The 26364-nt window shown below is 42.7% G+C and overlaps 1 protein-coding gene across 3 annotated transcripts; it reads left to right on the top strand.

Annotated features, from left to right (window-relative positions):
- Positions 1-613: 613 nt before the first annotated feature.
- Positions 614-26075, top strand: ano9b (anoctamin 9b). 3 transcript variants are annotated; one of them, XM_083791476.1, is made up of 25 exons: positions 614-805; positions 8675-8734; positions 9393-9518; positions 10884-11023; positions 11385-11434; positions 12689-12747; positions 13192-13271; positions 13462-13596; positions 14179-14272; positions 14927-14987; positions 15635-15717; positions 16319-16423; positions 17054-17218; positions 18013-18049; positions 18264-18375; positions 18531-18585; positions 18736-18833; positions 19416-19612; positions 20970-21122; positions 21987-22131; positions 22288-22410; positions 23104-23197; positions 24698-24810; positions 24896-25036; positions 25968-26075. In XM_083791476.1, exons 1-24 carry the CDS (start codon positions 785-787, stop codon positions 24924-24926), a joined length of 2337 nt encoding a protein of 778 aa, XP_083647602.1. In that variant the 5' UTR covers positions 614-784; the 3' UTR covers positions 24927-25036; positions 25968-26075. The 3 variants fall into 3 exon arrangements, with proteins under 3 accessions (XP_083647602.1, XP_083647603.1, XP_083647601.1); XM_083791477.1 differs by lacking the exon at positions 24896-25036 and having other exon boundaries at positions 23110-23197; XM_083791475.1 differs by lacking the exon at positions 24896-25036.
- Positions 26076-26364: the final 289 nt, after the last annotated feature.

Here is a 26364-nt window from a genome sequence, read left to right as displayed (position 1 = left end):
ATGTACTTTTAAGTACAATTATGAGGTACTCTACTTGATTATTTCCATTTTTGACATATTAGTAGGCCCATACTTCTACTCCTTACATCTCAGAGGCAAATATTATACTTTTACCCCACTGCAGAACAGGTCAGCTCCATATATGGAGATTTAAGGGTTTGAGGTCAGATGTAGAATTGTTGGCCAATATTGATGACATCAGGGATCTCCATATATGGGCATTCCCATATATGGGCTTAATATTGATGACATCAGGGATCTCCATCCCTGGTGTCATGATGTCATGTGATGTCATGGTGCATGACCATAATATGGTCATGGCCTGGGGTGACCAACCAACCAACTGACGTAACACGAATAAATTACATTTTACAAAAATATAATGGACAAAATGTATTTCATTTTCGATTTCTTCCAAGTCACACAATCAACGAATGATCTCTTCAGAAGAATATAAGTGATGCAGTTCCTACTGCATCCACCAAGTGTCGCTGTTGTCACATCCAGTCTAGTCTAGGTGAGATGTGAGATCATCATCACACTCACCGCAGCAGGTATATTTGCATGCGTGACGTCATGTGTACGCTTCACACATTGTCAACAGACACGCGGAAGTTGTTTCTAATAAAAAAGTCTTCAAACATTCCGGAGCATAGCAGACTATGATGGCATTATGACCAATTAATTAATTAATATGACCTTATTAGGTTTATTTTTTATCATTATGATGAGTGCTGCTTTCTTATTTCTTTGCATGTGATCCGTCCACTCCAAAACACCCGAAATGTTTTTCAAAACTCCAGAGGTAAGAATTGTTTTCCATTGTTATTATTTCGATTTCAAAGAAAGAGAGCTAGAGAGAGAGAGAGAGAGAGAGAGAGAGAGATTGTTTGTTTAGAGTTTACACTAGATGAAGTAGGAATGCTAAAGTTTAAACACCAAAGTACCGAAACAATGTAACAATATCCTGAAATATCATTGGTACTATCATTGGTATTCACATACTCACCTTTTTGTCATTACTTATAGCTGACCATTTAAAACAACTACAAAGTTCTGTATTTAAAAGCCTTAAACCTAAATCCGGACAGATCTGAACTGTGAGATGTAACCAATACCAATATATAGTGTTCAAATGTAACCAATATACCCAACCAGTTTTAAATCGCCTTTTAACAGCTGTTTTTAATCCACCCAAAAAGCCCTTAAACATGGCTCTTGAAGTACGAGCGTCATGTGAACCATATTGGCTATATCTATCAGATTATATTAATTAATTATATTAATTTAATCTGTGGCATTTAAGATCGATATGTCGTTGTTGTTGCCTATAGCTCTTGTTTCTGACACAATTCATTATTGTTATTGCATTATAGGCTATATTGTCTTGTTTGATCATTGTTTTAAAAGTTTTTGTAACACAAGACAATGTGCTTGAACTGTTTGTTTGAACACACCTATTGCATTATAGGCATTTCAAACGCTATATTTTAATGTTTTTGGCCAGTTTAATCCTACATTAGGCTACTGCATTTAAATCGCATGTGGAAATAGATAAGATAAAGGTAAAAGAGAAAGACAATTGTCCATTCAAAATGCTAAATGCATTCCCATAATGCAGTAACAGTGATCATGGGCTGAAGGGATGGGGGTGGTAGAGCTATTTAATCATTTTCTTATTTAAAATGCCCACTACAGTTGGCACAAACAAAGTCTTGTATTTAACCCTTTTTTTGCTAATGACATGCTTATACAATTTACAATTTAGGCATTTAGCAGACGCTCTTAATCCAGAGCGATTTACATTAAGCAAGAACAAAAAAGCATGGGAATAGGCCTACATCATAAAATGCATTTATCATGAAACATGTGTAAGCTAACTATTTATAAACCTCCTGCCTGATGGTAATAACGGGTCAGATTCAGGGCGGAGAGGGTGGAGTGATTTAAATCTGAATTGCTTTTTGGCGGTTGTATAGCCTATGTCCTGAAGTTGGAATTGTTTGTCTCCAAAGATCTTACTAGCCTGGTTGACTACCTGGGTGAGCTTGTTTTATCTCGGTTCCCATACCAGGAGACATGTAAACTCTCAGTGAGTGACTAGACCATGGTCAGTGTGTGTTTACTAGATCTCACGAAATATGATACATTGGGATGCATCTTATTGATTGTGATAGAGAGAGAGATCTTTGTATAAGGTTGTGTGTGTGTGTGTGTGTGTGTGTGTGTGTGTGTGTGTGTGTGTGTGTGTGTGTGTGTGTGTGTGTGTGTGTGTGTGTGTGTGTGTGTGTGTGTGTGTGTGTGTGTGTGTGTGTTTGCTTCCATGCCCAGTACTGCCTAAAACCTAGTTTCTTAGGGTTGAATAGAATAGTGTGTATTGGTAAACAGCTAATATCAGTCACAGATACTGCAGAACATGCAGGTAAACGGGTTCTGTGTGCTGTCTGTCTGACACACCCAGGCTAAAGGTCCAGTGTGGAAGCTTCAGTCTGACTCTGTCCTGACATGGATTCAACACTGATAACATGGTTTATTACTGTACGTACCTCCATTGCTATAAATTCTTTACAGTTATATTTTAGAAGTAGTGAAAGGCTATTTATATATAACCTAGTGTGTAAGTGACTCACTCCACGCAGTACTTCACAATTATTTACCGTTTAGGCATTTTGCAGACGCTCTAAATCCAGAGTGATTTACAGTAAGCAGGGTAAACACGAGGTAATACTGTACAACAAATGCATAGATAGTAATCTAGGATCATAGCCATAGATATACCAAGAAGCTATTATCAGTCTAAACAGTATATAGGTCTATATTATAATATATTATATATATATATAAAAATAAACTATACACACTATACTGAATTTCTTCCTAAACCTTTTAGCTCAAGAGTCAAGACCCAAAAGAGACATTTGCCTCGGACCCAAACTAGTAAAGATAACAGATCTACAAGCTCACAATGTGGCGCGAATCCTAACAGTTTTCTGAGAAACTTATGTTGCTATATCGGTGGTGCATACAGTTTTTTTCATGTCAAGGACGCCCAAAACTATATGTATTTGGCCGCCGGGCGCGGACCCATCTCAAGATATGCTGGGGTCCATGCCCTGGCCCGGGACTAGGGATGGAGCTCCTTAATTTTTATTGATAATGAGCAACTTATCGATCCTGCTTATTGAGCGGGTATTAAGACCAGTATTGAGCCTTTTCTAACATTTTGTGGAAAGAAGTGAGATGACAATTTTTCTTATTGGCCCGATGTGAGTTTGTGGCTGACCACCATCTAAAATTAAATTAAAATCTTTTTGCATTTTTGACAATTATTCATTAATGTGCAATAACAGTACTGTAATAATTACGATAAACCCTCCATGTCTCTTCAGCTAAATAAACATAAAATGCATATTTATTTAACCAAAAAATACCCTTTGCACTAGATTTTACTACGGCCTTCAAATAAAGTACTTTTCTAACTGTTAACTGGTTCATTTGTGTACCGTCACTTTAAAAGCATAATTGGCACTGGTTGGCAGGTATCTCTCAATCAACATTTTGACCGACATGTTTGTGTGTGGGTGATTAGATATTTTTTCTTGATCACCTCTTGTCTTGATTGTCCCATACTGATGGGAAATTATATAAGCAAAGGAGAAAAGGGTGAAATCAGCTGGTACACTGTACGGGGCGACAGTGGCATCAAGGGCACCGTGGTCTCACAGTAGATCACTTTATGAAGGGCCTCACGTCTCACAGTAGATCACTTTATGAAGGGCCTCATGTCATAAATGGGTTGAAAGGATGACATTCCAGACCTGCTTCCACAGGTCTACTGACCTGTGGAAGCAGGTTCTCATGTTTTTGTTACTTTAGGTGTTTCGTTCTTGACCACAATGTTGCTTACAGTGCTTAGACTGATGCTACAGTATATAGTAGGTTCATTGTGTACACTACCTGGTATCCTGTAGTTTCAACAGATTGTTATTACCCTAGCATCCTTGTTCTGAGGAGGACATTAGCCGAAAATATCCCATCTACAAGCTCACATGGCGTTGCAGAAAGCTGTTGAGAGTTTAAGTGGTTAAATACATAAATCCAACATATTAACAGAAAAGATCATGTGTAAACAAAACAAACAAAAACATTAATTTCCGAGCTGTTAAATAAGTTATCTAAGAACTAACTAAGTTATCTAAGAAGTTAAGGGGTCCTTGACCTGAAAAACGTTGAAGACCCTAGCTGGTTTCGACCCATGCGAGGTTCATTGTTTACCTGGTATCCTATACTTTCACCTTCAGATTATTATTTTTATAGTATATTGTTTAGACTGATGCCAGGTTCTTCGTTTATCTGTGATCCTAGTTTGCTGAGACACTACACTGTCTCTCTGCATTCTGTGTAAGTGTTTATCTTGCTTATTGTAAGACAGTCTGGATAAAGAGCGTCTGATAAATGACTACATTGTAAATTGTGATGTCAGTACTGACTGCTGGAGAAGGCTGAAACTGCAGAAGCAAAGAGATGAAAAGTGAGCTTTGTTTATCAGTTCGGGGCGAGTCAGGACCTGTTGGACTAAAGCATGAGAGAGCTTCTAACCTCACTGAACATTATAAACCAGTTTATTTCATTAGCATTTGTCATTTGAGATTATATTTATGTATAGTAAACATACGGTTTTCAGAAAACTAGAAGGAAGGCAAAAACCTCTTATCTCCAAATTCAAACTTTTTGTGTTTTTTTTGGTAAATGAACGCCCATAGTTGAGCATAACTAAAAATGAAACTATAAAATAATGATGTATTAAAAATCACACCTGTGTGAGGGGCGCTCTTATCATCTTACAACATCGATGAGGGAATTCTAACTCATGTTAATTGCTATGAATAGGTGATGTAATGATGATGTAAAACAAACGGTGACAAAACAAACATTAAATTCTCTTTATTGTCAATGGCATTTTTAAAACAAACATTGAACTAAAAACAAACATTAAACCTGAGGGGCTAGCGCCTAGCGCCCCTCAAAAATCATGCCTGTGTGAAGTGAGGTGAGGTGCGGTGATCTCATCATCATACATCATCATCATACATCACATTCCGTGCTCAGCCAATCAGCTGAGCACATTCCATGCTAAACGGACAGACAGACAGACAGACATGCACACAAAGCTATGTAACTACATAGGCTACCATACGACGGTACATAGCAACAACTACCCCAAAAGGGGTTCTCGTCATAAGTGGGTTGCTTAAACTGATTGTGATGCTATATTAACTCATTTTGCTGGGGAACCCCCCCAAGGACCCCTGGGGGTTCCCGAACCCCCCCAAGGACCCCTGGGGCAATTCCACTTTTAGAACCACACTGAGACACATATGACGTAAATTCGCCATTCATTGTCAATGGCATTTAATGTTTGTGTTAAGACAGAATCTACACTATAGCTGTTTATAGGAGGGGCTAGCGCCAATCAAAAACTAGGGCAAATGGGGGTAGCAGAGAATCTCATCCTGAATCCCAAAAGCCAAATATCAGACTCCCCCCAGGCCAAGTGGGGGATTTCCATCCCTAGATGTTTAGTCCCACCACACAGGAGACTTGGGTTCAAATCTTGGGTGTTGCATAACATAAGCATGTTTTACCCTTTTGCTGTTTTGAACCTCAACTGGAAAAAACAAACCACAAATGCTTTATCCTGCTCTATAAAGCATAACATCCCTGGCACAAAACATGTTCAGGCATTTGTAGACTCTGCCTCAGGTCTTCATGGGTTAAAGCTGCAACCTGTAACTTTTATGCCCTAGTCGGGATTTGAATCTCGGACCTCCCACACACATTTCTACTGCACGCAGCGCAGGGCTTGAAATCTTAATCTGTGCGACCTAAAATATAATTGGGAGCACCATTGCCACTTCAAATAATTGCAAAAAAAAAAGCAAACTCACAATGACTTTATGTAGCAGACCGTTTTGTTTGTAAATACATCAAAGATGCGATTATAATCCATTCCTAATGGATAAAGCATTGGCCTGGAAGAGAGGTGGTCTCCAACCTTTTTGTGTTTCAACCCTCAACCACTACACTCTCCAGTTGGCGGGTCTAGCAGTAACTGGCCAAATCACTGCCCCTCTCATCCAGGCTTCCCCCATCACAGAGGCGCAACCAGCACCAGCTGTCGCATCAGCCACACCCGGCCAACAGGGCACTGCATCCATGGAGCAGTGCCCTGCCGGCCAGGTGCAGTCTTATGCCGGAGCCAACAGGAGGCTCTGCCTTGTGTGTTCTTTTGGGATTGCAGGCACTGAGAGGTCTCTAGGACTATGGTTTGCTTCCTGCCTAGGATCCTTGTCCACACTTGGCCTTAGCCTACTCGGTGTATTTGAGTCAAGGGAGCCGTCTCTGTGTCTGTGTCACTGTCGTTGTTGTCATTGAATCTGTCCTAGCGAGTCTCTTCCTCCTCTCCTCTCGGGAGACTCTGGTGGTATTGCTCATTTGTACGTTCTGTAGCTTCCTTGGTTGCTGTCTCCAGTCTCCAGCGTCACGACGTTCCTCGATTGCCATCCAGACTTTCCTAGAAGTTACTGTTTGCCCAGGGAGTTCAGTTTGTAAATACATCAAAGATGCAATAATAATCCATTTCTAATGGATAAAGACCACACTATGACTGTGATTTAAATTACTTTTTCCAGACAAGGATATGACACATGACTATGCATAATGCATAATATCCTAGTTTATGCTTTATTATTATTTATTTATTATTCCTTATTCCTACCAGAATGGTCTTCATGATTTACTCCTGTTAATTTTGAGAGCACATTTTGATTTAGTGTAGTCCTACTCTTCTCCAGTTTCAGTCATATTTTAGTCATCTGAAAAGCTTTAGTTTTAGTCTAGTTTCAGTCGACTAAATATGAGATTTTAGTCAGCTATATCTACAGTTGATTTTGTTGACAAATGATGGGGGGCTTGATGTTGTCATAAGGCTGACTTTATCGTACACAGTGATGTAAGCAACATAAGGCTGACCTTCTAGAGGGTATGCGTGTGGTCATCATACCCGGAAGTTATGCAGGAAAGAGGCGGAAGAAAACTACTTTGGGACCTTGACAGCCCATACATCCAAACAGAGAAGTCCTATCTGAGTGCATTAAACAACGTTAAACTCACTTTGTCCACCACTATACTATATGAGAACGAGAAGTTCTTGTCAGCTCAGTGAGAGAATTACCTCACCATCATTTTCATATTACCTCAGTTAGTGCCGGATTACCACATGTGGTATAGAACACATTTGAATTCAAGTGGTGTTTGCATAATGATAATGCAAAATAACTGTTCCTATGATAAACACACGTTTGTCCATTATCACCACAATAGGACAGAAACCTCACATGTCTTGTCCCTATTTAGACTTTGTTTTTTATCTCTTTCATACTACATTGTCACACAAGTAGCGAAAATATCCAATCTTCAAGCTCACAACGTGTCATGTTATGTCACGCTCTGAGCTTGTAGATCTGCTATTTCTGATTCAGAATAGCGATGCGATGCTAAGGTTGAAGTAGCTAAAGATACAGAATGAACATATCTTGTGTCGCAATTTATCAAACGTTTTTATGTTTTTTTTGTAAATTAAAGGGTAAGACCAGTTTTTTTGAGGTTTGGGTTGTGTAGTTACTTTGCCATGATGCAACTCCAAATGTGGACAAGAAATAAAAAATAACTGCTCCAGTGATTAGAAATTGATAATTCAAAATATGCTCCTCATTGACTTACATTGTAGCTAAAACAGCTCTCAAAGTCACTCTTTTAGTACGTAAACAAACAATGTTGATTCAGACAATATAGAGCATCACCAAAACTCATGTGGTTTTATTTTTTCATAAAAATGTTATCTTCCTGTTGATTTGTCCATTTTATTGGGAAGAAAACCCGGACTGGATCCGTGGATCCGGATCCAGATCTTCAAATAGTAAAATCAACAGGAATCTAACATTTTTATGAAAAAATATAACCACATGAGTTTTGGTGATGCTCTATATTGTCTGAATCAACTTTGTTTGTGTTTGTTTACGGTTTTGGACATCAATTCAATTCAATTCCACCCAAAAGAGATAACACTATATAATCTGACTGAAGGCTTGTTCAGTCATTAGAATCATTATAAATCTATAAATAAAGGAACTGGTTGGATTAACTTGTTCCTTCCACTCGCTATGTCCAACCGGGGAAACTCCCCACTGTCAGGTGAAAAGAAGCAGCTCAGTCCGTTGCTCTCCCCAGGTTGGCAGAGGGAGTGTAGTGCCAAGGATTACCATAGTTAATTGACACTGGGTGAAAAAAAAAAGAGTTGTGCGTGTGTGTGCGCGTGTGCCTGTGTGTGTGTGCGTGTGTCTGTCAGATGATAGGAGATGGTCCAGAACCACCAGAAAGGCAGAAAGGGCTGTGGCCCAAATGAGCCAACCCTGGTCCAGAGTGGTGGCATGTTTTCTCTAACCCCCTGCCAGGAGCTCCTCTGCTGCACATGGACAGAAAAGTCCACTGCTGTGCGTGGGCTCCGACTTTAGTAAAAATAAAGAAAACTACTTCGCTACTCACTCTCTGTGTGTGTGTGTGTGTGTGAATAGCATGTCTATCATTTGTGTTGACTGTGTCTGTCTATCTGTAGGAGGAGGATATCGAGCTGTGGGACAGACGTAAAGATGGACAACCTCTACTTCCTGTTCTGGTGAGACAGACACACACACAAAATAATATCTTATAAATAAATACACAGATTCTCTGTGGTATGTATGTCAGTGACGGCTCCAGAAAACTGTGACTGGGGGGACTATGGGGGAGGCTGGCTATTTAGAGAGGGGGCTAATTCATTTTGGTGAACATAGAAGTCAGTCAATTGGGTTTCTGGGGGGGGGGGGGGGGGGGATATGCCAAGCCCCCCTAGCCCCCCCCTCCTTGAGTCCCTGTGTCTGTACTCTGTGAGTGTAATCCACGTATCTCGCCACACATGTTGTAGACGACACGACGGAGTGCAGTGCCCACTGTCGAGTTGGTCAGATGATAGGCGGTTGTCCAGAACCACCAGAAAGGGCTCTGGCTGTGGCCCAAATGAGCCAACCCTGGTCCAGAGTGGTAGCATGTTTTCTCTAACCCCCTGCCAGGAGCTCCTCTGCTGCACATGGACAGAAAAGTCCACTGCTGTGTGTGGGCTCCGACTTTAGTAAAAATAAAGAAAACTACTTCGCTACTCACCCAAACAAAGGCTGTTTTGTGTTGGTAAAAGTCTATTCTCCAGGCTGGGACGACTCTCAGGACACGTGTTCTCTGTATAATATACGTTTTGGGTAATAACATGTCCTGTCTGTGTCTGCCTTTCTGTCTGTCAGCCCACACAGATGTCATATGACTATGTGCTGGTTGCTGATAAGCTGGATGAAAAGGTGGAATCCCTCAAGGCTCAGCGGCAGAAAGACTTCATCCAAAAGCTGCAGAAGAAGAACATGAAAGTCACCGTGAGTCTGAAGCAGTGCTTATCCTCCATCGTATAACAGTTCTCCAGCTGTGGGTCGGGACCCCTTCCCAAATGTTTTTTGGGGGGTCCCCAGACGATTAGCTTAATGTGCAACATCGTTTTTTCACTCAACGGTAAACAAACCAACATACATTGTAAGACTATATACAGGCGTTGTGAGCTTGTAGATCGGCTATCTTCACATTATTTAACCTTTCACCAAAGATTAGCTTCAAGTTTCAATCATAGACTTATACAAAATATGGACTGGACGAAAGAGACTGCTTTAAAGCCCTTTTCTCCTGACAAATTCAGATCCGCCATCTTTTAACTTCCAGTCCCGAAAATATACCGTAAACGACGGTGCTATTGGCTGCAACCGCAGCTGCATATGGTGCCCAGGTCTCGTGACATCATGTGACATCATCAGGGATGGAGATGTGGAGCCCCTGATGTCAAAGTAATTGTGAGCTGCTGTCGCAGTTAAGCCAATATATGGAGATCCCTGATGTCATCAATATTGGCCAGAAACTCTACATCTGACCTCAAACCCTTAGATATCCATATAATATATGGATATATGTTAGAACCTGTTCTGACATTCCATATGTTGATCCTTCCCCATCCATCCTTCCTCTTCGATGTCTCCCTTTTGACTTACAGTATACCTGTATAATGAGAAACACCGGGACAACGCTCCTCACGTCCCAAACTCCCTTCTGGCTCCAAAACTATGGAATGCACTTCTCATTGCAATCAGAACTGCAGACCATCTCCCAATCTTTCGCCGTAGTCTGAAAACCCACCTCTTCAGACTCCATCTAAAGGCCTATTAGTAGTCTGGATTTTCGGTGGTGAGGTGACCACCGCTCCGGTGGTGAGCTGACCACCGGAGCTGAAATAGCGTTGAGCGGTGGTGAGTAAAAACAGAGAGAAGGGCTGGAGCGGTGGCGGTGGTTTGCTCTTCACCACGGCTTGTGACGTCATGTTGTAGTGGTCACCTAACCACCGAAAATCCAGACTATGTATGAGCCTTTAGCCATAGCACTTGCCCTAGCCTCGACGACCTTACAAGCGTATGCAAAGGCTCAGCTAATGTAACTCAGATAGCATTTACATAAAATGCTATCTAAGTTACGTAAGCTGAGCCTTTGCATAGAGTGCTATGTCTAGTATTGTCTACACATAGCACTCTATAGTATACACATGCATATATAGTTAGATATACCACTGTTAGGTTCTTAGCTTACGTATGATTCATGATGACTATTGTATACGATGTATTACCATGTTTTTGTTCTTGCTTATTGTAAATCGCTCTGGATTAAAAGCGCCTGCTAAATGCCTAAATTGTAATTGTGTGTAGACGATTCTTCATGAAGACAAAGTGTTCTATGGAGTGCTTGCTCCCAACGATGTGTTTGAACAATACAAGTATTTGCTGAAGGTCTCTGACGCCTGCAACTGGAGGAACGACCAGAAGGGGGCGGTACCACACGCTACACGGTAGGTTATAATATGCACCCACCAATCAGTGTTCATTTTGTCATCTAAAATGACAAAAACTAAATAAAAACGAACCTATGATAACTATGACTAAATATAATGACAATTTTGTCAACAAAACTGCGACACGCAGTGTACAATCAGGCAACTCCATCAAGACCCGCCAACAAATTTTTTCAACAAAATCTACTGTACATAAAAGTTTCATGCCTCTTTCTTAAGTAATATTTGACACTTTTCCACTGTTTGACAATTTCATATAGTTTGTTGGTTACTTTTGACACATTAATGGTCTTATTTGTTATTTGAAATATATTACAAATGTCCTAAAGTGATTAATGTGTCTCCTTGTCTCCTCCAGAATAAGAGTTGTACATTTCATCCTGCACCACACCTTCATCAACACTGGAGGTCAGTCCCCACCACACGGACAGACGGACAGACAGATAGACAGACAAACAAGGGATAGAAAGAAAGAAAGAGAGAGAGAAAGAAAGAAAAGGAATTTTTGACCGCTGCTGGAAGTTGGGTTACCATTAACAACCTATATAAGGAAAATTGTTCTAGTAGTTCAAGTAGCATGTGATGTGTCAAACTAGATGATTCTGAATCCATTGCAAGCATTAGTTTTGCACGAAAAACACTCCTTGGGCTAAAAACGTCCATAGCCGTCATTACAAATGTCGTTTACGTCATATTGTCTCTTTATTGTTAATGGCGTTTAATGCTCCATTACATCACCTAATCAACATGAGTTAGACTTTAATATTCCCGCGCCTCACTTCACACGGGTGTGATTTTTATTTTCTGGAAAAGGCTGTAGTTTTTACTTTAGTTCTTATTGTCTCCACCAGGCCGAAGGCATGTGGGGAGAGTATGTTTTGCACTCCGTCCGTCCGCGTGTCCGTCCGTCCGTCCGTCCGTCCGTGTGTCCGTGAACAGCTAATCTCGGCCACCGTTAACCCGGTCGATGACATATTTTGCACGCACACTCCCTGGATGCCAACCATGAACCTCTGCCCCAAACTTTCCAGAACGGCCTGTTATAGCGCCACCAGGAGGCCGCTTTGTGCAAAACAAGTTTTTGCACAGTACACCTACAGATTTTGTCCAAACATCACGCAAATTAGTACACAGTCTCTCTAGAGCCATTCAACGAAACGGGTCTTTCAGATTTATCAGACTCCATCCTGATTGGTTAAGATTGGCTTCCAAAGTTCACAGGAGTGCTCAGTTTCAAACAAAATGCTGCAACTCATGAACACATCGCGTGATTTCCGTGAAATTGTGCACCCACATTCCCACTAGGCCGAGGACGAAATGCCACATGAACAATTTCAACTCAGCCTCAAGGTGGCGCTATAACTGGCCAAAAAGTGTTTTTACCTCTAACTGCACAGATCTGTGGATAACCTGGTGGAGACCTGTGCCCGGAAGGGCACTTTTTCTAGTTTGTTTTATTGTTTCGTTTTTTTTATTGGTAATACGGATTACTTAGTCTGAAAAATTACAGAAGATATCTGATCTACAACACACGCTTCACAACGTGCCGTGTTGTGACTAGTGAGCTTGTAGATTTTCCACAGATTATTTCCCCCAGAATAAGCAAGTGGCTAATACCTCCACCAGGCTGAATATCTGCTATGTGCCATGTGTTTTTCTCAGAGAACCTAAAAGAACTGCTGCAGAAGGATGTGTTTGAGACCATGTTCTGTCTGCATGAGGTGAGAATAATAATGAGCATAATTGTCAGGAAGGTGGTTCTGTATCGTTTGCAATAGTCAGTCACAGTCGCCAGATACAGTCTGTTTCTGTCGGAAATGTTATTATATTTTGTCAGTGTTTTCCTCACCATCAGTTGATGCTTCATATCCATATGAGTAAAACCTCCGGACTCATTTGGTTATTCTTTTAACACAGTTCTTATATGATACAATATGAAACGCATCTATGGGAATTCAGAATGGGGGAATAAAACGTGACCCAGATGTTATCTTCCTGTTGATTTGTCCATTTTATTGGGAAGAAAACCCGGACTGGATCCGGTGCTCTATAATAAGATGATGATAATAAGTTAATAACCCTCCAAGATTCAAGTGGTTAGTTAAGAGCATTTGATGTGTGTGTATGTATTGAATCTGTTTGTTTTCTTCTTCTGTGGTGCCTAGAGGAGGAAGCAGAAGGATCTAAAGAAGAAGTGGGCCCGGTGGTCTGGACTGTTTGCGGGACAACCCATCTCTGATGTCAAGTTAGTTACTGTCACCTTTTATAACAGTGTCTCGGATGTCAAGTTAGTTACTGTCACCTTTTATAACAACAGTGTCTGGGATGTCAAGTCAGTCACTGTCTCGCTGTCACCTCTCTGTGTGTGTGTGTGTGTGTGTGTGTGTGTGTGTGTGTGTGTGTGTGTGTGTGTGTGTGTGCGTGTGCGTGCGTAGGAGTTATTTCGGGGAGAAGGTGGCTCTGTACTACCTGTGGTTGGGGTGGTACACCAAGCTACTGGTTCCTGCTGCTGTTCTGGGTTTGGTCGTGTTTCTGTACGGACTGGCCTTCTTCAATACCAACCCTTTAATGTACGTGCAGTATACACGCACACACACACACACACACACACACACACACACACACACACACACACACACACACACACACACACACACACACACACACACAAACACTTTATAATATACACTACCAGTGACGGTTCCCTTTTGTAAATGGTAAAATGAGAGAGTATGTTTTGCACCCTGTACGTACGTCTGTTACCAGCTAATCTCCAGCAGTGTTGGCCTGTTTGCTACAAAACGGCACACACACTCCCTGGATGCCAATTCCAGCCTCATGGTGGCGCTATAACAGGCAGATTAACATTTTTACCTATAAATGCACCGATCTGCAGGAAGCTTGCATGCATACTCCGTAGAGGCCAAGGAAAAACCTTTTGACCTACATTTTTCACATCTCCCTTTTTTAACGCCACCAGGAGGCCGACTTTTGTAAAACACATTTTTTATATTGCTCCTTCAGATTTGTCAAAAATCCTGCAAATCGGCAAAAACATTGGCTTCCAAATTTTACAGTATTGGCCACCAGGAGGCCACAATTATTCATGTGTGTGTGTGTGTGTGTGTGTGTGTGTGTGTGTGTGTGTTCAGAAAGGAGGTGTGCGACACACACATCATCATGTGTCCCAGGTGTGATAAGAGGTGTAACGTCTGGAAGCTGTCGGACACCTGTACATATGCCAAGGTACAGGACAGGAGTCCTCCAGGGCCCTGTAGTAGGCCCGCTCCTTTTTCCCCCTTCTACACACGTGGTTGCATTAACACTAGAACACTAAACCATTATGTTGTCACACCATCACTAAACCTGGGAATATTTTATATTTCTCATCAAAATAATATTAAACAATACGTGGAAATTTGAGGTATTCTTCTTTAATATGTCAACATAAAATTCACAAAAATTCACCAAATAAAACAACAACAAAAAAACATCATGGCATGGGGGGAAAGGGGAACATTCAAAACAAAAACATAATAGTAATTGAGCTGGGAACTTCCAACCATTCCTGTTAGAATGGTCCAGTGATAATTTAATCAACTGCCCATTGTGGGAGTATGGGATTTTTCTTTTACCACTAAACCCGGGTTAAATTCACCCGAACACCTGCCTGTAGAGAATTTTGAAGGGTCCCCAGAGGACAGTAAAGTGACAATTTGACTTTTAAGAACTTTTCAATACCTAAAAAAACAAACACAAAAATGTGTGTAGTGTTGGTTTACATGACCTCCTGTGTGTGTAGTGTTGGTGTACATGACCTCCTGTGTGTGTAGTGTTAGTGTACATGACCTCTTGTGTGTGTAGTGTTGTCACTGACACCATGCGTTTTCATCTATGCAGGTCAGCCTTCTGTTTGACAACGAAGGCACTGTAGCATTCGCCATGTTTATGGCCATCTGGGGTGAGTGTGTCACTGGCTATCAATGTATTATTATTATTTTATTTGTTATTTTTACATCTTTTGTTTTATGCATCCTGATGTCATTGTATAATTTCTATTTCCTTTGCTTGATGTGTAAGCACACATAAACTTCCCTTGCCATGTCTGCATTTACAGAGAGACAGCACCATCTGCTGGCTCAAAGGTGCAGTGCAGCGATAATGACCTGGCTTAAGTGTTATTCTGCATATCAGATAACATGTTCATCTGATGTGATATCTGACCAGTTGGCCTACATCTGGTTTTACATAGCTCAGTATGAGGTTCAGTGTCACGGTTCTGTGCACTCATTATTTCCTGTACACTGCTCACCTCCATTTCGTCGACTAAAACTATGACGAAAAATGTTCGCAGACTATCGCCAATTTCGTCAACAGTTAAAAAACTAGACTAAAACGTCAGGGTAGTGGTGAGGAGATCATTTTATGTGTGGTTGCGCTCGGGTGTTGAGCTCTATAAATAGAAGCTCACAATCAGCTATTTTCAGCATTCAAGTCAATTAAAACCTTATGATATTTGGTCAACTAAAACTAGACATTTCAGATGACTAAGATATGACTAAAACTAAATATTAAGTTTTCTTCAAAATCTGTCTGTTCTGTCCACAGCCACATTTTTCTTAGAATTATGGAAGAGACACAGAGCCTTATATGTGGCCAAATGGAAGGTTTATGACTGGTGTGAAGAGGAGGTACGGTCTATCTGTCTGTCTCTGTCTGTCTGTCTGTCTGTCTGTCTGTCTGCATAACATCTTTTTCTTCAGGATTTAACACTGGTAGATCACATCCACATATTTAATTTTCTGCCACTGTGATGTTGTTTTATGTCAACAACTTTTCTCAAGACACATTAGTTACCAAAATTATGCAAATCTTTGAATATATATATATATATATATATATATATATATATATATATATATATATATATATATATATATATATATATAAGGGAACATTTTTAAATAAAATATTTGTTTCTGTGGGTCCCTGGAACAAACTATTTTGAAAAGGGGGTCAGCGGCCAAAATCCAAATACATACTGTATAATAATTTTGTGTGTCTTTGAAAAAGTTTGAGAACCAGTCACAGAAACATAAGTTTTACAGAAAACTGTTAGGATTTAGAAGACATTATTTTGTAGAAATAGGCCTCAGGTCTTAAGTGCCTTACAGAGTCGAACGTAAACACAAGAAGTACTACGCAACGGAGGGTGAGAGAAATTCAGTTATGTGATCTTAATAGGGTGTGTGTGTGTGTGTGTGTGTGTGTGTGTGTGTGTGTGTTTTCCAGGAGGAACTCATCCTGGAGGTGGTCAACGATCCAGCATGTCAACCAAAAAAGTTTAAACACTCTTACCTACGCAGTACCATGGTCCTAGTGCTGGTCACGTCAATGGTACACACACACACACACACACACACACACACACACACACACACACACACACACACACACACACACACACACACACACGCACACACACCTTAGGTAGGTCATGGTGGTTCTACAAAAAGATCTGAAATTGTACACAGTTATCTCCTTTGATGCATTTACTGTAAGTAGTTCTGATAATACCAATAGACCACAGAAGTCCTGCCGTCAGAGGAAAGGAAAGGTACTACCCAGGGTAACTGGACTAAGCTCAAGAACTTGTTTACAGCCAGGCCCTGCTCATAGAACATTTCATGGTAGGGGTTCAATGCCTTGTCCTAAGGGCACTTCAGCGGTGGTCATTTTAACGTGCCGGTCCGGTGATACGAACTAGCGACCTGCCGATATCAAGACCGCTCCGCAAACCGTTCGGCCACCGCTGAGGGAGCTATTTCACTGGTTGGTGGGGTTATATTCTGTGTTGTAATCCCCGCAGGGGTATTTTAGATCCCCTTATATTAAGAACTGTGTTAGAAAAATAACAAATCACCCCTGAAATGTTACTCGTATGGATATGGAGCATCAAATTAAATTAGCTGTCTTTGTGTTTGTGTGTGTGTGCGTATGCGTGGGCGTGCGTGCGTGCGTGCGTAGCTGGTGTTGATCATAGGTCTGGCCCATGTTCTGGTGGTCTTCCGGGTGGTCTGCGCCCCCCTGCTGTCAGAGTCAGAGTCAGAGTTCATCAGGGACCACGCCAACACCATGGCAGTGATGCTGGGCGCCGTGCTGCATTACATCACCATCCAGGTCATGACCCGGGTATGACATCACTATGACATCACCATTACATCGCCATCCAGGTCACCCCTGTGACTCTGATGGCTGGGCTACACCGGGGACGGAACGGAACCGTACTGTGGGCGGAGCAGCTACAGTAGGTGGCTGCACCGACAGTTGGCCTGTCCCGCAGGGAGCTCAGTATTTACAGTTTTGGAGCGGTGCAGCCGATCCAATGCATATAGCTTTGTACTGTATGTCTGTCTGTCTGTCTGTCCGTTTGAGCATGGAATGTCCGTTTGAGCACGAAATGTCTGTGACATCATGTTGTTGACATCATCAGACCTCATCATTGTGATGAAAGGCACCGCTCACTTCACACAAGTGTGATTTCTTTCCCTCTGAAGGCGAAGAGCGGCGTAACCCCCCACGGACCAAAATGGAAACAAATGCACCTGCACAATACTCTTGAGAAGTAGTGTGAGCAGGGACGGATTAACCCCCACGAGGGCCCCTGGGCCGCTAATGTTTTTGGGGCTCCCATAGTGCGCGAGCACGAAAAAAATGTATTTTTTTTGTGTTTTTAATACTTTTTATCATCTTTTTTACCTACATTTTACTAAATCAATGGCCAATTTCAGGGCCTCAAAACCAGTTCTGTGCGATCCAGTTTCCTTGAAGGGCCTTGGGGCCAGGGGCCCTTTGGGAGCCAAGGCCCCCTGGGCCACGGCCCCACTGGCCCAATGGCTAATTTGGCCCTGAGTGTGAGAAGTGCGTTCCTATTTTTAAACGTGTCTCACTGGATGATGTTTCTGTCTGTCTTCCTGTCTGTCTAGGTGAACAGGTGGGTAGCCTTCAAGCTGTGCGAACTTGGTGAGTCTGAGAAATACAAAACATGTTGATCACCTCTCCAGCTTTTTTCTCACTGTGTAACATTTTTTACCCATTTTACCCTTTACCCGACCTGAGGCCGATTCTATTCTGCCTTCTAAGTCAATGGTTCCCACACTGTTTCATGCCAATGTTGTTGGTCGTCTACGTCAAACAGTGACCTCTAATGTCTGATTGCTGCATTGTGTCTTTTCAGAGGGGACTCGGTCGTTCGCCGCCACAGAGAGGAGCTTCACGGTGAAGATGTTCACCTTCCAGTTCTTCACTCTCTTCTCCTCGCTCTTCTACGTGGCCTTCTTCCTGGGCAGGTACGGTATGGTGGTGGAAACTATAACTAAGTACATGCACTCAAGTCGTAGTACTGTACTTAATTTGTTTTATTTAATTTTTTAAGTTACTTAAAGTGGTCACAGAATTGGTACACTAATAATTTGTACAATGATAGTATGTCATGTGTTTACAGGATCAATGGACATCCAGGGAACTACGTACGCATTTCTAAATGGAGACTAGAGGAGGTGAGTTAGATATCTCTCTCTTCTCCGCTCCTCCCGTCCTCCTCTTCTCTCCTCTCATGTTCTCTCTTATGCTCTCCTCCTCTCCCCCTCCTCTTATCTCACCCTCCCCTCCCCTCCTCATCCTCTCCTCTCCCCTGCTCTCCTCCTCAGTGTCATCCCAGTGGTTGCCTCACAGATCTCTTCATCCAGATGGCTGTCATCATGCTGTTAAAACAGACTCTCAACAACATCTTTGAGTACACCGGGCCGTGAGTACTACTGAAATATGTGGTTCCAAAAACAAAAGTCTTATTCACACCTCAAAGGTTGACAAAGGTGGTCCAAATGCACACAGGTGCCAGTACACATTTGTCTAGGACTGTCTAGGAAAATAACATTTTGGTCACACACAGGCAGATACAAAGCTACAGGCTACCATTCATCTTCAATGGAAGCCAGTGACATGAAGATGGAAAGCTACCAGGCTACCATTCATGTTCAATGGAAGCCAGTGACATGAAGATAACCATTCATTTTCAATAGAAGCTAGCCACAAAGATACAAAGCAAGAGGGGTGGTATATACCGTTTGAATCGGGATAGTTTGGAATACATGCATGATTTGGGTTAGGATTAGTCACAAGTTATATTCTGAATATAATAATAATATAATAGCACAGTTTTCTGTGAAGCGGTGACCACCGAAAGGTGTGTTGTCTGTTGTGTGACCACCGCGAGCGACGTGACGTCATGTTGTAGTTTTCGGTGGTCACATCTTGGACTACACAACTGGACTATGAATAGGCCTTAAGTGTATGCATACGTGTATTTAGACATGCATTTTTTTCTCAGTTGGCTGAAGAGTTTCTTCCGGAGGAAAACGGCCACGAAGATGCAGAGGAAGTGCGGCCACTGCTACAGGAAGGCGTGCCGCGACGAGAACGGCCTTGTGGAGCCATGTGACATCTGCAAGCTCCGTGATTGGTTGAGGAACTACCACCTGGCTGACGTCAACTCCTTCAGCCTCTTCAACGAGTTCCTGGAGATGGGTACGTCACATGACCAGACACACTGATGGGTTGTTTATCAGACGTTCTTTATCCAGAGTGACTACAATAAGCAAGCTAAACACATACATCAGCATATGCAGAGAGACAGTGTAGTGCAGGGTTCCCCAATTAATTTTCCTCAAGGGCCATATTTTGACTAGCGTACCAGGCTGGGGGCCGAGTCTGCACGCGCGAGGTCGAGGTCTTACCCTGAAAATTCATTTTCAGGGCAAGACCCCATTTGAAAAGGATGCCCAGTTTGACATGCATAGGCTACTGACCCCCATTTAATGCCATTTATATCTGGGACCCTTAAAAAAAAAAAAAAAAAAAAGTTTTTTTGTTTTTTTTTGGAAATTCTTTCATGGGCCACAAGGGGGCGCTCTGTGGGCCGCAAATGGCCCGCGGGCCGCCTATTGGGGTACCCTGGTGTAGTGCCTCAGTAAACTAGGATCACAGGTAAACACATACATAATATGCAGAGAGACAGTGTAGTGTAGTACCCCAGTAAACTAGGATCACAGGTAAACACATACATAATATGCAGAAAGAAAAGTGAAAATAGCCGATCTACAAGCTTTGTATGATCTACTATTTTCACTAATTAGGGTCCCGACATAAAATTTCTATTTTGGGTCACGGGCTAAAACATTTGAGAACCATTGGTCTAAAATCAATTAACAATACAATATACTGTCAAAATAATAAATAATCTGTACATTGAAACTACAGGATATCAGGTAAACAATGAACCTAGCATCGTCTAAACAATATACTATGCAACGAGCTGTACGTTGAAACTATAGGATCAATAGGTCTAAACAAAATAATAAAAAGGAAATCCCAGAACATTTTTATTTGGTACAGCGTTTCGACCCTTGCGGGTCTTCGTCAGGTATGAGTACAAAACATCAAGTAGGCGTATTGTATACAACAGCATATGGGCAGGTTGGGTATGTGATTACACACACCTCCATGGGCAGTAATAGAGAAGTCTCGTGCTTTTTGCGTCTCTGCTTTCTTAAAACGAGGGGGGGGGGAATCATTTTTTCAGTGGCTAAGGGCCGATTCATACTCATACTACGCTAAGGGCCGCGCGCCACCACCGAACGGGACCGTAAATACCACTTTGGCTCGTCAGAAGTTTTCAGTAGCACCAAAGAGCCGACTTTAGGACGGTACCCCCCCCCCCCCCCCCCCCCCGAACCTCAAATGACGTCACATTGTAGGCTCTACAGAGCCGAACCGACTTTTATTCAGCTCTAAAATAGGAGTAGGAATCGGCCCTAAGAGGTAGTGAATCGAGTTTACCTTTCCTCTCTCTCTCTCTCTCTCTCTCTCTCTCTCTCTCTCTCAGTGGTCCAGTTTAGTTTCGCCACTATCTTCGTGGCTGCGTTCCCATTGGCTCCTCTGTTGGCGCTCCTCAACAATGTGTTTGAGATCCGTCTGGACGCCATCAAGATGGTCAGCCTGGAGCGCCGCCTAGTGCCCAAGAAGACCAACGACATCGGTGAGGCGTTGTGTTTGTGTTTGTGTTTGTGTTTGTGCGTGTGTGTGTTTGTGTTTGTGCGTGTGTGTGTTTGTGTTTGTGCGTGTGCGTGTTTGGCATCCCGAATACACCTGATGTTGTTTTTGTCAAGGAGACATGGTGAGTAATCAAAAACACAGCCTACCTCTGTGTTTCTGTGTCTATCTGTGTGTTTCTATGTGCAGGGCGTTGCTGAAAATGAGCACTTGTGCTCAGCTACTACCTTGGGTAAAAAATAAATAAAAATAATAATTAAAAAATAAAAATAAAATAAAAGTATTCTAGACTTCAGGACCGTCCTGAAGTCTAGAAGTTTTTACCCAAGGTAGTAGATGAGCACAAGTGCTCATTTTCAGCAACGCCCTGCACATAGAAACACACAGACAGACACAGAAACACAGAGGTAGGCTGTGTTTTTGATTACTCACCATGGCTTTCCAAGATAAACATTCAAAGCACTAACAGTTACTCAGGCCAGCCATCGGGCGTCCGTCAACGCAGGGAATGTTCCCTTTTTAATCAGTGCTCCACTGCCAACGGTTGCGTTTGGATGGCATCACCAATTTTGACGCTGTCCAAACGCAACGCGATGCACTCAGTGGAGCCCATGCCTTAGAATCATAACAACCAATATGGGTACAGTGGACTCTGTATTACTCATATACATGCATAAATATGACCGGGCCATTGGTCAGTACGAGACTCTTTGAGGGTCCTACCGGAGACTCTGCCTATCATCAAATTGTTGGCCAAATAATGGGCTTCATGAGGTGTGTAGATAGAAAATAGGCAATATTTTGGGGTGTATTACTCCATTAAATGTGTTATTTCCTCCCTGGCCTGCAGGTATCTGGACCAAGGTTCTGGAGGCCATCGGGGTCTTGGCGGTCATCGCCAATGGTCTGGTCATCGGGTGGTCGTCTGACTTCATACCACGTCTGGTCTATCGATACCGCTACGGACCCTGTGCTAATGGGACCTCCACCTCAGAGTAATATACACACACACACACACACACACACACACACACCACTTAGACCGTCTCTAGACCTAGTAAAACTGACCACTTTTTCAATCCACATCAACTCACAACCAGGAAACATTTCAGATGACTAAAATGTCACTAAGTTTGTGTGTGTGTGTGTAGCTGCATGGAGGGCTACATCAACGACACACTGGCCACAGCCTTCATGTCGCACGCGGCCGTACGGAAGGACTTCCTGCCCGCTCAGATGGTCACGGAGGAGGGAGCCAACGTCACCCAGTGCAGGTGAGCTCATCCACCACCTTTGATTGATTCATGAACAGTTTGCAGAATTACAGTACATTTCAAATACAACTCAATACAAAAACTGTTAACTGTGAGTGGACGACACCATAAAGCATTACACTTGTTTACAATAGGGACCACCATTTTTAATTCATCAGTCAAAACAGGAAATCATGATAGAGGAGGTAAAAAAGGGAAAAGAAACATATACAGTTAGGGGGAAAAGGGGTGGGTGGGGGATTCAGATTTTACGGGGGCCAGTTTCGAATTGCAGCCGTCCGTAGGTGCCCTTTAGAGCAGTTTTGAAGGATTCAAGGGATTTGCATGTCTTAATGACTGTTTCTACCTTGTCAGATAGAGAAGAAAAAAAAGAGCTGGCTGAATAGCAGGTGAACCTAATTATAAGTTGAAGTTTACAGGTTCCATTTACCTATGTTGTTACTCACTGTATTACTTGTGTGGTGGATTGAAATTATATGAAAAAAGTACAGATTTTTGGTATTTTTTGTGTGTGTGTGTGTGTGTGTGTGTGTGTGTGTGTGTGTGTGTGTGTGTGTGTGTGTGTGTGTGTGTGTGTGTGTGTGTGTGTGTGTGTGTGTGTGTGTGTGTGTGTGTGTGTGTGTGTGTGTGTGTGTGTGTGTGTGTGTGTGTGTGTGTGTGTGTGTGTGTGTGTGTGTGTGTGTGTGTGCGCAGCTATAGAGACTACAGGAATAGCGAGGACTACACTCTGACGTCTCAGTACTGGACCATCCTGGCTGTGCGCTTTGCTTTCGTCATTCTGTTTGAGGTACGTATGGATGATATATACACTGAGGCCCCTACGTATATACCTGGTATGGATGATATATATACACTGAGGCCCAAATATACCTGTGGTATGGATGATATGTGCCACAGGGCCCCTATATACCTGACACACTGTTTCCAAACAATTTATCTCCAGACCCAAAAGATTCATTTTATGTCTCCCCGGGATCCAAACGAGTGAAAACACAAGCTCACAATGTGGGCATATTTTCTCACAACAACGTGACCCTCAAACTCATACGGTAGTTTGGGAAACAGTGCTATAGGCCCTGCCTGACACACTGGGCGCCACACTCACTAGGGTTGGAATCTACTCGGTCTGTGTCTATTAGGAAGGCTGTAGACACGTCCGAAACCCACCATTACGCTTTTATTTTTTTTAAACAAGATTGCAAGATGCTACTCACTTGTGCCTGCCGTCTGTACATGGCTGTGATGAATGGGACAGCTTCGGGATTCGGGAAAGTTGATTAAATAGTCTCTTAATGTTTCAATTCAAGTGATAAAGTTCACTTGGGCATGTCCGTCCATCTTTATGATTAGGTTACTGTTGTTGTCTTGGTATTCCTTTCATGCGACTTCACTCACCTCCAGTGCATGTGGATGGAGCTGCTGCTGTTGTGTTTGTGTTCCACCTTACTCCATCTATCTTGCCCTCTTTTGCCTGTGGTAATTTTATGCCTTGTTTATGACTGTTCAAAGAATCAAAACTCAACTTTATCAGGCGATTGCAGAGCAGGGCTAACAACTGTATACAGCCACAGCGGACAGACCGGAGCAAATCCATCTATTTTAGTACTCTAACGTGCAGCCCAGGTTAAACCCTCTATTTCCTGCGTGCGCCGTGAAGGGCCCTTCACAATAAAGCGTCTCCCTTTAACTCCCAATGAACTACATTTTACACTGCTTATTATCGACAGGAAATGTAGTCTTAGTTGCGGTAACTTAACAGCGTGTTTGTGGGAGAGAGAGCCAGAGAGAGAGAGTATACAGTTTACTACCACGCATCGGAGCGGCCGGCCGGGCCCCCCCACCCTCCCGGGCCCTGAGGCGACTGCCTCGCCTGCCTCGCCTATATCGCCGATTCGCCGCCCCTGGTGTTACGTCGTCATTTAGTGCCCTAAACAAACATTAAAGTCCATAGACTTGGCTGGCTCTAAAGTGCTCTTTAAAGTGCTCTAAACAAACGTTTGCAGGCCAAGTCTATGGACTTTGAGGATATGATGTTATAAGTGCTCTAAATAAAGATAAAGAAATCCCATAGACTTGGCCGCCATATGATGAAATATTCAAAAGCTGCAATACATTGGGGTTTTGGATAAAAACAAAAGTAATCGTGCATACACAGTATTGCTTACATATTATTTGTAGTGGTTCACAAAGTGAGGTCCAGCGACCCTCTACTTGAGATTGCTGTCTCTCTACCACAAGCATATTGGTGGTTATAAGTTAACCTGTGTCTCTCTCTCTCTATCGCCAGCATGTGGTGGTAGTGTGTAAGTTCATCGCTGCCTGGTTCGTACCCAACAGTCCAATTAGAGTGAAGAACTGCAAACTGCAGGACAAACTGACACGCCTGAAGGAGGAGCTAAGGTTGGTATTATTAAATACATTCATGATGTAATAATAACAAATTGACTCGACTGAAGGAGAAGTGTTAAATAACTTTATTCTTTAGATCCATGGATGGATGGATGGATACTGACTGACTGGGCACTCACTCGGGTGGCACAGTGGTAAAGTGCCTGCCGACCACTACGGAAGTTGTGGGTTTGAATCCACCGCGGTGCATCCGCTTTGTCGACCATCAAACAATGGGGTATATAGAATAACTCTTCCTACTTCCGGGACCCTTCCCTACTTCCTTCGCAGGTGTTACCGATGATACTAATTAAGGCTCTGTTCCATTCTGGTCAAACATAGTCAGGGTGCTGCTATTGTGCATGTTGGCTCACTGGAAACACTCTGCTACACCAGTGGGTGGGTCTCATAGTGTCCTTGAGTGGGTTCCAAATGGCCCCATATGGGTGTGTATTGTGTAACTTTGATAGTGTACAAAATGGTTATTTGGTTTGCGAATCGCTGTACACTAAATGGAACAGAGCCTTAATTAATATCATCGGTAACACCTGTAAGGGAAGTAGGGAAGGGGTCTGGAAGTAGGAAGAGTTCTTTCCTAAATGACTGCTGTGCATATCAAGGTTCAAGGTTGTGCTTTATTCGTGTAATGGTCAAGAGGTGCACGCACATCTGTACTTTATTCGTGTACAGGTACATAAGAGTAAAATGTATTTTGGTCTGGCTTCCTAAAGACAATATACCCTATTGGCTTGTGTTCGGGGGAGGGTAGCCGGGCGGGAGAGGAGTGTGATGTTTGTCACTGCACGTGCTCCTATGGGCAGGGGGCGGAGCCTCTCAGCAGGGAGTGTTGGGCGGGAGGAGTAGGATGCAGGCTCTATGTCCTCCCGGTGAGGGCTCCTCACTGGCAGGTGAGTGAGTAGGATACAATAGCAGTGACAACACAGAAATGTTTGTGGGGAGAAATCAGTTGGCATTACGACCAAATTGGGGAGAAAAAGACTGACTGGCTAATACCTATTATGCTATGCTATGTATTATCAAAGTGCAGTCTGCATTTGTCAGACTCTTATCCATTATAAGACTGTGTGTGTGTGTGTGTGTGTGTGTGTGTGTGTGTGTGTGTGTGTGTGTGTGTGTGTGTGTGTGTGTGTGTGTGTGTGTGTGTTTAGTGAAATGAAGCGTGAAATGAAGTCTACAGATGTCTAGGCGACCTGCACTCCGATTGGTCCAACCTCTCTCCACTCTGGGATTGGTCCGTTGACAGACTGGCGTGTTTAGAAACGTGGACGGAGCCTGAACACAAACCGTTGTTTCCGGAACGTCACAGGAACAGCCGGCCATTTTGTGACAGACAGACAGTTGTTGCCTCTGCATGTTGAAAGACTGAAACTACACATGTCAAAATGCCACTTTGTTGCGGTCACCACACCTCTGTTTCTCCAGGCCTAGTTCCGCTACCAAAGCGGTTGATTTTAAGATTGCGACCCATTAATCACACTTGCCGTCATTGGCGTAGATCTACGTCTTTTGAATTCATCTGAGCACTCGCCATTGGCATAGATCTTG

Source organism: Protomyctophum parallelum, assembly GCF_964188405.1.
Source record: "Protomyctophum parallelum genome assembly, chromosome: 2".
Taxonomy (NCBI): Eukaryota; Metazoa; Chordata; class Actinopteri; order Myctophiformes; family Myctophidae; genus Protomyctophum; species Protomyctophum parallelum.
The sequence above is the reverse complement of the archived record's forward strand: the minus strand, read 5'-3'. Positions and strand labels throughout refer to the sequence as shown.

Excerpts from the sequence above, each read along its gene's own strand:
- ano9b (XM_083791475.1), top strand. The coding sequence starts at position 785 with ATGTTTTTCAAAACTCCAGAG. Across the intron at positions 13,597-14,178 it reads TTCAATACCAACCCTTTAAT|AAAGGAGGTGTGCGACACAC; the intron begins GTACGTGCAGTA and ends GTGTGTGTTCAG. Across the intron at positions 14,273-14,926 it reads ACACCTGTACATATGCCAAG|GTCAGCCTTCTGTTTGACAA; the intron begins GTACAGGACAGG and ends TCATCTATGCAG.